Source organism: Sebastes fasciatus, chromosome 8 (assembly GCF_043250625.1).
Source record: "Sebastes fasciatus isolate fSebFas1 chromosome 8, fSebFas1.pri, whole genome shotgun sequence".
Taxonomy (NCBI): Eukaryota; Metazoa; Chordata; class Actinopteri; order Perciformes; family Sebastidae; genus Sebastes; species Sebastes fasciatus.
Genome location: NC_133802.1, coordinates 35,313,360 through 35,325,841, shown reverse-complemented (window position 1 = coordinate 35,325,841; position 12,482 = coordinate 35,313,360). Strand labels below are relative to the sequence as shown.

Below are 12,482 nucleotides of genomic sequence, written 5' to 3'. Positions count from 1 at the left end.
CAGGACTATCCACCTTGTGTTCTGGCTACACTGTTTGCTGCTGCTGTTCTGGCTACATTCCCTGCTGCTGCTGCGGTCCGAGGCTGGGAGCCTCCTCCACGGATTGCGGCTCCAGGATTTAGCCGGCGCTCCACTGCTGCAAACATGGTGTTCATCAAATACTCAACAACGCAACTCCTGGACCTCTTCTGTCACTTCATTCCAAACTGCATCGCTGACATTAAATCCCTCGGACTCCTACGCCGCCCCCGTTATGTCCATAGAGCCTCCAGGTGCAAGTTTGTTTACGCTGATCATGGTATTCCCTCAGTACTGTCTGACAGGCGCTCCAACACGCAGCTACGACGTCATCACAACAAACCACACGTGTGCACCCTGAACAATCTGAGGTCCCTGGTCTGTGTTGACAGTGTCGTTCCCCCCACACCGCCTGCCCCAGCATTCACTAACAACAGTGCAACATTTATGCTGCAGAATGCTCGCTCAATCAACAATAAAGCTCTACTCATCCATGATATCATCACTGACAGGAAAATTGACTTTCTCTGTCTAACTGAGACTTGGCAAAATCAGCAGGATTTCATGGCACTTAATCAAGCCACTCCCCCTGGATATGTCTACATACAAAAGCCTCGCTCCATGGGTCGTGGCGGCGGGCTGGCTGTTATACATCGAGCTGACATCCTGGTCAAAGACCTCCCAGTACCCAATGTCACCTCGTTTGAGTGTGTCATTTTCTCCCTGGTTGGGTCTACACAGCTCCAGGTTGTCCTCATCTACCGCCCCCCTAAAGCCTCCACCACCTTCATGTCTGAGCTGTCTGAGCTTCTCACCTCTGTCTGCTCCATGTCTCCATCTACACTCCTGCTCGGTGACTTTAATATTCATGTGGACTCCACCAGCTGCTCGTTTGCCACTGAATTCCTGTCACTGTTGGACTGTTTCAACTTCACACAGCACGTTAAAAGTCCCACCCACACTAAAGGCCACACGCTGGATCTGGTGTGCTCCACTGGTACAACTCCCTCCCATCTGCAGTGCCTGGACCTCGCTGTTTCAGACCATCTCGCTGTTCTCTGCACTGTTCCTGTCACCCTGCCCAGGCAGCGCACAAAACGTACCATCCAGTACAGGAACATCAAGACAGTGAGTACACCAGCTCTGAACGACCTGATAGCGACCCATCTGGCCTCAGATCCACACGACAGCTCTGCTGATGGGCTGGTTGCCCACTACAACGCCACTTTATCCGGCAGCCTTGACTCCCTTGCCCCCCTCAAAACCCGGACTGTCTCCTATACCCGTCCCGCCCCCTGGTTCACCACTGAACTCCGCACCCAGAAGTCCACCGGCCGTCAACTGGAGAGGCGCTACAAAAGATCTGGCCTCACTGTCCACCTTGAGGCTTATAAAGAGCATGTGAGGGCCTACAAAGTAGCTCTCTCCCAGGCCAAAACACAGTACTACTCCACCCTCATTACCAACCAACAAAACCACCCCAGACTGCTGTTCTCCACCATCAACCGGCTCCTTCGCCCCCTCGACCCCCCCCTCCCCTCAGGTGCCCCCGACCTCTGCACTAAGTTCCTGGACTTTTTCCAGGACAAAGTCGAGTCCATCCATCAGCAGCTCCTGGTGCCTGCCCACCTCCCTCCACACACACCTCAGCCACTGGGCGTGGCTCCCTTGGATGTCCGCCTGCCTCAGTGCTCCCTCTCCTTCTTCTCCCCTGTATGTGCTCCTCAGGTCGCAAAGTTGGTCACTAAGGCCAAAGCCTCCACCTGTTCTCTGGACCCCATGCCCACAGCCTTGGTCAAGGCGTGCCTACCTGCCCTGTGCCCCATTATGGTCAACATCATCAACTCCTCCTTGGCATCTGGTCTTGTACCCGACAGCCTCAAGATGGCATCAGTCACTCCCATCCTCAAAAAGCCAGGTCTGGACCGGGATGACAGCAACAACTACCGACCGATCTCCAACCTCCCTTTCCTGAGCAAAATTCTGGAAAGAGCAGTGGCCGCCCAACTCCATCAACATATGGCCAACCATGAGCTCTACGAAACGTTTCAATCTGGCTTCAGACCACACCACAGCACAGAGACCACCCTCATCAAAATCACAAATGACCTCCTCATCGCTGCAGATTCTGGTCACATCAGCATCCTCGTCCTCCTGGACCTCTCAGCTGCCTTCGACACAGTCTCCCACACCATCCTCCTCACCCGCCTATCTGACTACCTTGGCCTCACCGGTTCAGCTCTCTCTTGGTTTCAGTCCTACCTCACAAACAGAAAACAGTTTGTCACCATCAGAGACTCCAGTTCCACCCCGGCCCCAGTCAACCATGGCGTACCTCAAGGCTCTGTGCTGGGACCCCTCCTCTTCACCATCTACATGCTCCCCCTTGGTCAGATCATCCGCCACCACGGTCTCAGCTTTCATTCATATGCTGACGACACACAACTATATCTCAGCACCAAACCATCCACCCAGCTACCCCCACAGTCACTTGTAAACTGCCTACATGCAATAAAAATCTGGATGTCATCAAACTTCCTAAAACTCAACAGCAACAAAACCGAGCTCATGGTTGTGGCTCCCAAGGCCCTGCTCCGGAAGGTTGGAGACCTCCACCTGGACGTTGACGGCTGTTCCTTCTCCCCATCCTCGGAAGTCCGCAACCTGGGTGTCATCCTGGACCCAACACTATCATTCCAATCTCATATCAGGTCCATCACCAAATCCGCCTTCTTCCACCTCAAAAACATCTCACGTCTCCGGCAATCACTCTCTGACTCTGTGGCAGAAACCCTCATCCACGCTTTCGTCACCTCCCGTTTGGACTATTGCAATGGAGTTCTGTCCGGGGTTCCCAGCAAAGCCCTGGACAGGCTCCAGTATGTGCAAAACTCGGCTGCCAGGGTTCTCACCCGCACCAAGCCCTGGCAGCACATCACCCCCACCCTCATCCACCTCCACTGGCTCCCGGTCAAGTCCCGCATCACCTACAAGATCCTCCTCCTCACCTACAAATCCCTCAATGCCCTGGCTCCTCAGTATTTATCTAACCTCCTCCACCCTTACACACAGCCCCGGAACCTTAGATCCTCAGGCCCGGGTCAGCTCTCCATCCCTCACACAAGAATGCGAACTTTTGGGGACAGAGCCTTCAGTGTGACAGCCCCCACCCTCTGGAACTCTCTCCCCATAGAGCTCCACAACACACCATCTCTGGACACCTTCAAAAGACTCCTCAAAACCCACCTCTTCACCAAGGCCTCTGGCCTCTGGCCTCTAGCTACTGTTACATTTGTTGTGTTTATTTATGTCTTTGTTAAGCGTCCTTGGGTTTCATGAAAGGCGCTATATAAATCCAAGCTATTATTATTATTATTATTAAGACCTGGACCTCAGACAGCCAGTCAGACCAGCACTGTCCAAAGTAAGACTGTAGATGTGTCTGCTGATGTCTTCATGTCTGGAAACTTGTTGTTTTAATACACTGACTATTGTTTTGACAACTGTTTAAGATCTTCTCCATCACTCATATCTGCTCTGCATCACTTGTACTTTGTTCTCCTTTGAGAGAAAATCTGAACCCAGAAGAAATAATGTTATATTTGTATGTTTTGTTTTTATGATAGCACTCCGTCTTTGCATCAACCAATCAGAATGATGTTTGTTCTCCATCTGCATAGATGGAGAACTATTAATCTCTGTAAAGCAACAACATCACTGTTCTATCACAGACAGACAGACACACTGATGAAAGGGGAGTTATCTTCTTGTCATTGTCGTATAACAATACATGCTCATGGAGGATCTCTTGTTGGGTCTCTAAATTATAGAGTACGGTCTAAACCTGCTCTATATGAAAAGCATCTTAAGATAACTTCTGTTATGATTTGATGCTATATAAACATAAACTGAACTGAACTGAACTGAACAGGAGCCACAGACTTTGAACAACATTATCTTTCCTGCTACAGTCTCCTTCTCTGACTTACAAACACACGTCTGGTCCTGCAGAGCGACACGTTGAAAAACTATTAACAATAAATATAAAAATTACGTTGACGTTAGTTTTGACTTCAAGAAGGGATGATGACTTTATAACCTTTACTTCTTTATATGTTCTTATATTGATTATTTTCATATTGGCATTAGAAATAATGAGTTTCTGTGTTTTGTCTTAAACTTTGTTTCTCTCTTTCAGCAGATAGGATTCTGCAGGAGGTTGTAGATGAACATACGATCAGTCTGAATAGAGGTCTGCAGGAGGTTGTAGATGAACATAAGATCAGTCTGAAGGAGAGATGTGAACGTGTGACTGAAGGAACTGATGAAACAGGAAGTGGAACCCTCCTCAACAGGATCTACACTGAGCTCTACATCACAGAGGGACAGAGTGAAGAGGTTAATACCCAACATGAGGTGAGGCAGCTTGAGACAGCTTCCAAGAAGAAGACCCTCCATGACGCTCCAATCAAGTGCCAGGACATCTTTAAAACCTTACCTGACCAACAGGGACACATCAGAGTCGTTCTGGCGAACGGCGTCGCTGGCGTTGGAAAAACCTTCTCAGTGCAGAAGTTCACTCTGGACTGGGCAGAGGGCTTGTATTTATATAATAACATGTTATTAAAAAGGTAGTAAAAAAGTTAGTAGTGCAAAGTACAAAAAAATATACCAGATATAAAAATACAAGGAGATGAAGAAAACTGTTAAAACTGAATATAGTGCAGGGTAACAGCTGTGATACACGACTATAAAAGTGATGTTCATTTAGTAAATGATGGTCCCAGTCTAGTTTCTCTCTTGAATTACAATATGCTGACAGGGTTTTATGGGATTATTTGCCCAATGATGCCAAAAACGTTCTGCCTACTGAAGCTTTAATTGTTTGTGCGGTGAGCGATGGATCAGTCAAACTGCCTGATCTTCTTCATCTTCACTGTCCAGTAGAGGAACCAGCATCAGTCCAGCACCGACCACTACCAGACTCACAACGATCAGCATCTGTGTGTTCAGACAGAACAAATGAGAACCATCAGTGTTCTTACATTCTTAAATTAACCGTCAGAATAAATCATTAGTGCAGTCAGATCGTACGGTGCAGAGAAAAGCCACCCAGTGGTCATGCTGGTCTGACACGCTCTGGTTCGGCTGGTTTCCACTGGAGTCCCACTGGGCCAGAGAGCTTTCGTAGTCCAGATTGAGAATGCCGACAGGCAAAACCCGGATCCCCCAGTAAACCATCTTCATCCTGCGGTAGGCGGCGTCCTGCACGACGCAGCTATACGTACCTGAAGGTGACACGACATTCAGCAGCAGGTGTGATTGGCTTCAAAGTTAAAAGTTCCTCACAGTAACTTTACTGAACTGTAGACCTCCTGGTCCAACCCTACGAGCTCAACGGGAAATGGAGTTTTGAACTTAAACCAGAATGTGTGTGAGCACATGCATTCAGGTGTGTTTACCTGCGTCCTCCTCCCTGACGGGGTCCAGAATCAGCCGGTCCAGCAGAGGAGCTTCCCACTGACTAAACAGAGAGTCATCGGAGCTGATTATTCCTCGGGCGTAACGCCACGACACCCTGAGAACAGGAAAGAGAAAAACACAGTGAACGCTGCCCTCTATCACAGAGCTGCTGGTTGCTCTACCTCTGTAACACTCCACCGGACAAACACAAGTCACGGGTTGTTTAACTTACATCTTTATACAGCACAATGCAACTTTTTAATAATTGTACCAACAAAAATGAAGTCCATCAGTCTGCATCTTCAGATGCTGTTTAGTTTCTCCTGTGTTTTTACTTGAGCTCCTGTTTGTGGGCTCCTGTCTCCAGATGTACACCTTCATCAATATTTCAGTGAATGCTTCAATAATGCATATTCTGAAATATAATTTACATCTATAACCAAACTAAGTTAGTGAATATCAAAGGGCTCGGTATGGGGGGAGGCTAAATATGACCCACGGCTTTCACCTCGGGGCCTCCTGCCGGGTTAATCCAGCCGGAGGAAACTAAACACACTCCAATAAAGAACATCAATCACTGCTAAACTTTTATTCTGCACTGCGTGTCTACGGTTGTTTTGCAGGATGAGGTTTTTCTGTTGTTTGTAATCAAACGGACGTGAATGTGCTGCGTCCTCACCTCCAGGAGAACCTCCCAATCTCCTTCATGACTTCTCCCAGACAGTCGATCTCCACTTTCTGTCCTGAAGTCACAGTCATGGTCCTGAGTCCACACTGCCACGACTCCACACAGTTCACCTTACGGACACGACACTCCTCCGACACCTTCCATTCAGACACGTCCACACGCAGACGACAACCATTGTTCAGATTGTAGTCTCAGTTATTGTTCTCTGTCATTCAGTGTTCGATGTTTAACACCCCCCCTCCAGCCAGTTTTACTTCCTGTTTTTTGGTTAATGTTCTTCCTCAAACAGAGGATGGGGGGTGTGGTTAATAGTCAGACGTACAGTCATTCATCACCATGGCAACCAGATTGCATCGTTTTTAACCCAGTTTAGAGGAATTTACTGTTCATCAGACCACAAATGAGACCAGAATCATCTCAACACAACCTCTCTCCCCCCCTCTCTCTCTCTCTCTCTCTCTCTCTCTCTCTCTCTCTCCATCTCACTCTCTCTCTCTCTCTCTCTCTCTCTCTCTCTCTCCCTCTCTCTCTCTCTTCTTCACCGTCTCCTCCTGGCGAGGCGGCCGTCTGGCTGCTGCTGCACCGCCACCGAGGGGCCGCACCGCCGCACCGCCGCACGCCGCCCACAGCGCACCGGAGGACAGATAGACGTGTTGTGTTGAGGTTCGATGTTTGAAGTACAGTTTTCGGGGCGTTTTGGAGGTTCACCGTCCAGCAGCACCGGGCCGCTCTCTCCTCAGCTCCAGTACCGACACCGACACCGGGCTGCACAGAGATTCCTTTATTTCTCTAACGGGACTTTTCTCTGGTTGTGGTTGTGGTCTCCTCGTCGTTCGGACCTGTTAGAGGCAGACAAACCTCCGGCATCGGCTGCTTTCTGTTAATTTATCTCCAGCAGGAGGAGACGGTGAAGAAGAGAGCGAGTGAGAGAGAGACAGTCGCTGTGTTGTGTTCATTCTGTCGGTGGGATTTTGTGTAATTCAGTGTGTTGATTTCACCCGTTCACCACACACACAAACACCATGGTGACAATAAACACACTGAACTAAGGAGGAGGAAACTAAAGATAACATGAAAACCCCTCAGTTAGCTGAGGCAACAAGTTGGGCTAGTTAACTACAGCTAACTAGCTAACTAACTAGAACGACAAACTGACAGATAAACAGATTTATCAGTTTGCTGCTCAGACTCAAAGCAGCATGAGTCACCTGCAGCCTGGAGGATGACCTTTGACCTGCAGCTTAGAGGATGACCTTTGACCTGCACAGTGCGTCTAATCAACAAATAAATATGAAATATCATAGAAATGGCAAAATACACTGGATGGGAGGTCTTAAAGACGTCTGTGTGGTACCTCTGTTCCCTGTGTACTCCTCCCATCGTCCTCTATGGCCGTATTTCCATCTCTCATTAAACACAGGGTTTGAGTTCTAACCCCCAGCCCACAGGTGATGCTGCAGGGGGTGCTGTCAACTATGACCTCCACCTGAACTTCATTCGCCTCCTCATCTTCATTCTCCTCCAGGTCTTCTGAGGTCAGAGGATGGAGGAGGAGGAAGAGGAAGAGGAGGAGGAGGTGAACAGTCACTTGTCTCATATTAAAGTTTGACGTCAGATCTGCAGGAGATAAAATGTTTTTTAGTTTTACACTCGATGCACAAAGTTCAGTATCATGAAGAAGAAGAAGTTTGTTTTTAATCCCGTCACTGCACTGGAGATGTTCAGGTAAGTTTGTGGATTTCTTTTTAATCAAGTTTGTATCTCTAAGCAACATGTGTCATAATTTGTTTGGCTTTTTAGCTTCTATGATTTTATCATATTTGTTTAAAGTAGGGCTGTCGTCCACCAAAGAAACTCTTAATCTAATACTCACGATGTATTCGACTAATCGATTAGTTGATTTAAAACTGAGTTTCTCCACAAAGAATCACACAAAAGCACCACTTTAAATCTCAGAAGCTAGAAGTTTCTTGGAAATAAATTATTCAGCATGAAAAAAAGCATAAAAAAACGACTAATCGACTAAAGAAATGTTAATCTACTAAGACCAAAACAACGATTAGTCGACTAAGAGGGAGCAAAATCAATATTAAATCAATATTAAATCAATCCATAGCTGACCTGCACCACATACAGTAGCCCACCTTGTATGATGCTTTGCTGCCTCGGTGTTTAAAGGTCCTGTTGGAGCCAAACTGAACTCAAACTCTGTAAAACTTGAAGTAAAAGACGTGATGATGATAATCAGATTTATTTTGAACTGAGTGTTGCCGTGACAACCAGAGTTCCAGGCTGCAGGTTCCCTCCTTCTGTGGGTCAACATGTTGAATTATAATAATCATAATAATAATAATCTTTCATTATATAGCACCTTTCAAAACACAGTTACAAAGTGTTTTACAGAACACATTTAAAACACAAGGATAACAAAATGTACTTAAAGTCAATAACTAGACACACAAAAATAATCTTATTGTTTATCTCATAGCTGTTAAATATGTCTTGATTTAGTTTAAGAAATTTATTTTTTAAAAACATATGAACAAATAAATGAAATGACATACAGAATTTCAAAAAGATACGTAAAAATGTTGAAAATTAATTTTGTGTAAAAACTGAATTTTGAACTGATCATAATGTTCAGTATCATCTTCTATTTGGAGCTTTATTCATGGTCTTTAAAATAAAACACAAAGGTATTAAATAGCAATATTTGAATTTATATTGAACTTATTGTTGGAGTAATTTCAGAGTGTCTGTTGTACCACTTTATTTATTTATTAATTAATCAATTAATTTATTTATTGTTTATCTCTGGTGCAGTAAAGAGACGCTGAATTGATTCATGTTTTCGATACAGAATTTTTCATGTAGACTGAACCAATGAAAACCAACCTGTTGCATGTGGATGATGTTGTAGTTTATAACAATGACCAACAGGTGTCAGACAAACACAGAGAGAGAAACCACAGAAACCAGCACAACATACAGTTCAGTGTATATACAATACATATACGGTACATATACAATACATATACAGTAGATAATATGGTACATATACAGTACATATACAGTAGATAATATGGTATATATATGGTACATATGCAGTACATTCTGTGCTGTGAATTCACTGAAGCCTTCTCCTCTAATATTGATGCGGATGGGTTTGGTGCGTCTCATACAAACACTAAAGGGTGCCTTGTTCATCACAGGCTAAGAGGCATAACAAAGCGTTGGTATTTGACTTCCTGGGAATGAGAACGGACTCATAAACACTAGTTTAACTCTGTATGATGGAACTCAGAATCATGAATCTGGTATTGGCGGTGAACTTTGATTTTTTCTACAATTGAGACACACTTGTACCTTTAGTTTTGGGGCCCTCAGGTCCAGTGAAGGACCCACTTTCACAGTCCATGGTTCCCCCTTCTGGAAAAGCTCCAGACCTGCCTGGTTTTTCATGCCCAAACAAAGATTACAACACAGTTTATTATATATTATTATCAGTGGGGCTTTGGGTTTGTGAAGAAGAGTTATTTTTAAACCCTGAGTGGTTCTGCTACTGCTAACTGGGAAAAGGACCAAGACACGAAAACACACAAAAACACACTCAAAGAGCGTCACGAATAATGACTCAGCATCAGCGGGGGGGCTGAAACCTGTTCAGTACCCGTCACAGTGGCCTAGTTGGCCGACCAGTAAAACTCAGAATGTGGTCGACAGCACATCCAGAGAGAAATGACAGAAGAGGAGAGGGAGGGAAGTGGAGGAGGCTGAATAGGTGTGATGGAGGAGAGGAAGACAAAGAAGAGGAGATGTTACATAAGAGCAAAGAACAGGAAGAGGAGGAGGAGAGGCCCACATAGCAACGACGTCCATATTGGACGATTCCATGCAGTTTACATCCGATGCCAACGTTCGCTGCCAGCGCAGGAAGTAGTTTCTGTAGCGAGGCTGAAGGTGAAGGAGTGGAGGTCGAGGTGGTGGATCGGCGTGTAGCAGAGAGGACCGGAGCTCACGGTCACTTAATGTTTGCCTCGTCATTAACCGTCTCCACCATCCTTCTCCAACCGAAGCTGGTGCAGGCGGAGGAAGTGGCATGAAGACGAGCAGGAGGAGATTTCTATCAGTAATGTTACATTACTGAAGAGAAGATTGGTTGTGGTCATAACCTGTGTGTAGTGTTTGAATTACAGCCTGGAACCTGAGAGGCTTCTCTCTTCTCTCCATGACTCTACTAATGAACATAACACCATCAGTGGAGCGTAAAATAGAAAATAATAGTTGACTGTTACGAAAGTAACCTGCAATGGATACTTCACCAAAATTGCAACACAAGCCAGCACTGTTTTTATTATTATTATTATTATGAGCTGCATTCATAGACTGTAAATAAGAAGTGGATGTAGTCATCGTGACGTCACGCGTTGGTTTGTGGACCACCGTTTTTAAGCCTCGAGTTCTGCATTTTGGCCGTCGCCATCTTGGCTTTTAGGCACAACAAAATGTTTTATTTAAAGGCAGGGTTGAGGATGTTCTCCAGTCTCCACTATCTGTTCTATTGGTTGAAATGGTGTTTCCCCCCCGACAGCGATCCATTACTGACGAGCTCTGAAAAAGGAACCGGAAAAGAGCCGTCATCTGTAGCTGCTGTAATCCTGTAAAAACGTCTACCAATCTCTGCCTCGCGGTCCGCTTGGAAAGAACCAATCAGACGGAGCTCCTGAGGCGATGCTACTTTCACATTATGCTAGCTTTCCAACATGGTCCACCCTACCTTTAACTGTGATGAAGGGAAGACACACTGTGAAAGGGTTAAAGTTGTAAGACGAAAGAACGGACAACTCCCGGACCAGACGACGCCGTGGTAGCGACCTGTCAATCACAAGGTAGCCCCGCCCTAAAGCATCCTCTGCTTTATGGTCTGTTTGACTCTTGTAGGAAACTACTATCGATTAAAAGGCCGCTAATGCCCGGTTCAGACTCCACGATGTCAGCCCGATTATAGCCCGACGCGGCCGCCGTAGGGGATCGGGAACGATAAATGAGTGTCGTGTGCGAAAATTGATCATTTTATGTCACGTGTAGTGTGTCATAGTAAAATATGTAACGTGAAGTGACGGTCAACAGAAAATATCCAAGCCTGTCTCATCTTCTTTGTCTAACTCCCGCGGTCCGAGTGAACCGGTAAAAATAGGTGAAACCACACTCCTGTGTGCAGCCTCAACAAATAATAATAATTATAAAAAACAGGCTAAATACACACTTTGGCTCTAAATGGGACCATCATTTACTAAATGAACATCATGCTGTATTGAAGAAGACTTGAAACTAGAGATTGAGACCATAAACTCATGTTTACAATGTTTACTGAGGTAATACATCAAGAGAGAAGGAGGCTCATTTTCTCAGAGACTTCTATAGAACCAGAGGAGTCGCCCCCTGCTGGCTGCTAGACAGGATGCAGGTTTACGGCTCTTCAGCGTCGGCTTCACTTCTCCGAGCTGGAGGTTGCTCCCTGGTTGCAATGCAGTAATGTGACAAGCCAATTACAGTCCACTTTAAAACCAGGTAGTGTTTATGAACTCCAAGTGATGATTAAACACACTGACTTGTAAAATATCTGCATGTAGGAGAAGAGCAGCGCATCTCTCTCGGGAAAGTTAGTGTTGGAAGATGCTGAAATACAGCAGTGAGATGCATTTCATTGGAAGTCCTCACGTGTGGAGCTACAGTAGAACGGACAATCGGTGCAATTTAAAGAGTCTAACGCAGAGCAACCGCAATAAAAACTCTGTTAGGAGCAGCGAGGACATTGTGTGTGTGTGAAGGATGAAAAGTTAGAGAGACATCTACCCAATCCATAGCTACCTCAGTGACTCCACCGTCCAGTCATGTAATGTCATATTTCAAACAATGAAGCGCAACACAGTTTGACCGAGAAACTAACAGATTCATCCACTTCCTGTTCCAGGAAGGCGTGGTTTATGACGCTGATTTATTTATAGCAACTTCCTTCAGAAAGTGAAGCTAGTAGGTCTGAGAGCTGTGCTACAAGGAGAGAAGGACAGTCACTGTTTTAGGTTTAGAGTTGGCCCAGTACCTATCAGAGAAACAGGGTTCTCTTGATAATCATTTAGGGTTTAAAGGTAGTTCAAACAGAAAGGCTCAGGTGAAGCAAAGTCCAGGTGGGTTATGGTCCAAAAACTATTTAAGTCTCATAAATCTCATTTCCTGACGTGGAACGTTTGAACTTTGAGCTGTTGGAACACAATGTTGTCTGACAGAGGAGAGCGATGAACGAGCACCTGCT

General features: G+C 45.7%; 2 protein-coding genes across 6 annotated transcripts in view; one reads left to right on the top strand and one right to left on the bottom strand.

The window, feature by feature from the left end:
- Nucleotides 1-4,878: 4,878 nt before the first annotated feature.
- tmem81 (transmembrane protein 81) lies at nucleotides 4,879-8,507 on the bottom strand. Of its 3 annotated transcripts, none has more exons than XM_074645194.1 (6): nucleotides 8,291-8,507; nucleotides 7,524-7,786; nucleotides 6,161-6,306; nucleotides 5,481-5,596; nucleotides 5,113-5,306; nucleotides 4,879-5,019 (listed from the first exon to the last, which is right to left on the bottom strand). In XM_074645194.1, the coding sequence occupies exons 1-6, from the start codon at nucleotides 8,490-8,492 to the stop codon at nucleotides 4,927-4,929; spliced, it is 1,014 nt and encodes a 337-aa protein (XP_074501295.1). In that variant the 5' UTR covers nucleotides 8,493-8,507; the 3' UTR covers nucleotides 4,879-4,926. The 3 variants fall into 3 exon arrangements, with proteins under 3 accessions (XP_074501295.1, XP_074501296.1, XP_074501298.1); XM_074645195.1 differs by having other exon boundaries at nucleotides 6,161-6,294; nucleotides 7,662-7,786; XM_074645197.1 differs by having other exon boundaries at nucleotides 8,314-8,450.
- A 3,468-nt stretch (nucleotides 8,508-11,975) lies between these two features.
- LOC141773307 (ras-related protein Rab-7L1-like) overlaps nucleotides 11,976-12,482 on the top strand; it is a 7,024-nt gene continuing 6,517 nt past the window's right edge. The window contains exon 1 of one of the 3 annotated variants that reach the window (XM_074645211.1): nucleotides 11,976-12,482. This exon is cut by the window's right edge and continues 101 nt beyond it. In XM_074645211.1, coding sequence (XP_074501312.1) covers nucleotides 12,466-12,482 — 17 coding nt within the window. In that variant the 5' untranslated portion in view covers nucleotides 11,976-12,465. The other 2 variants (XM_074645209.1, XM_074645210.1) reach the window with 2 other exon arrangements.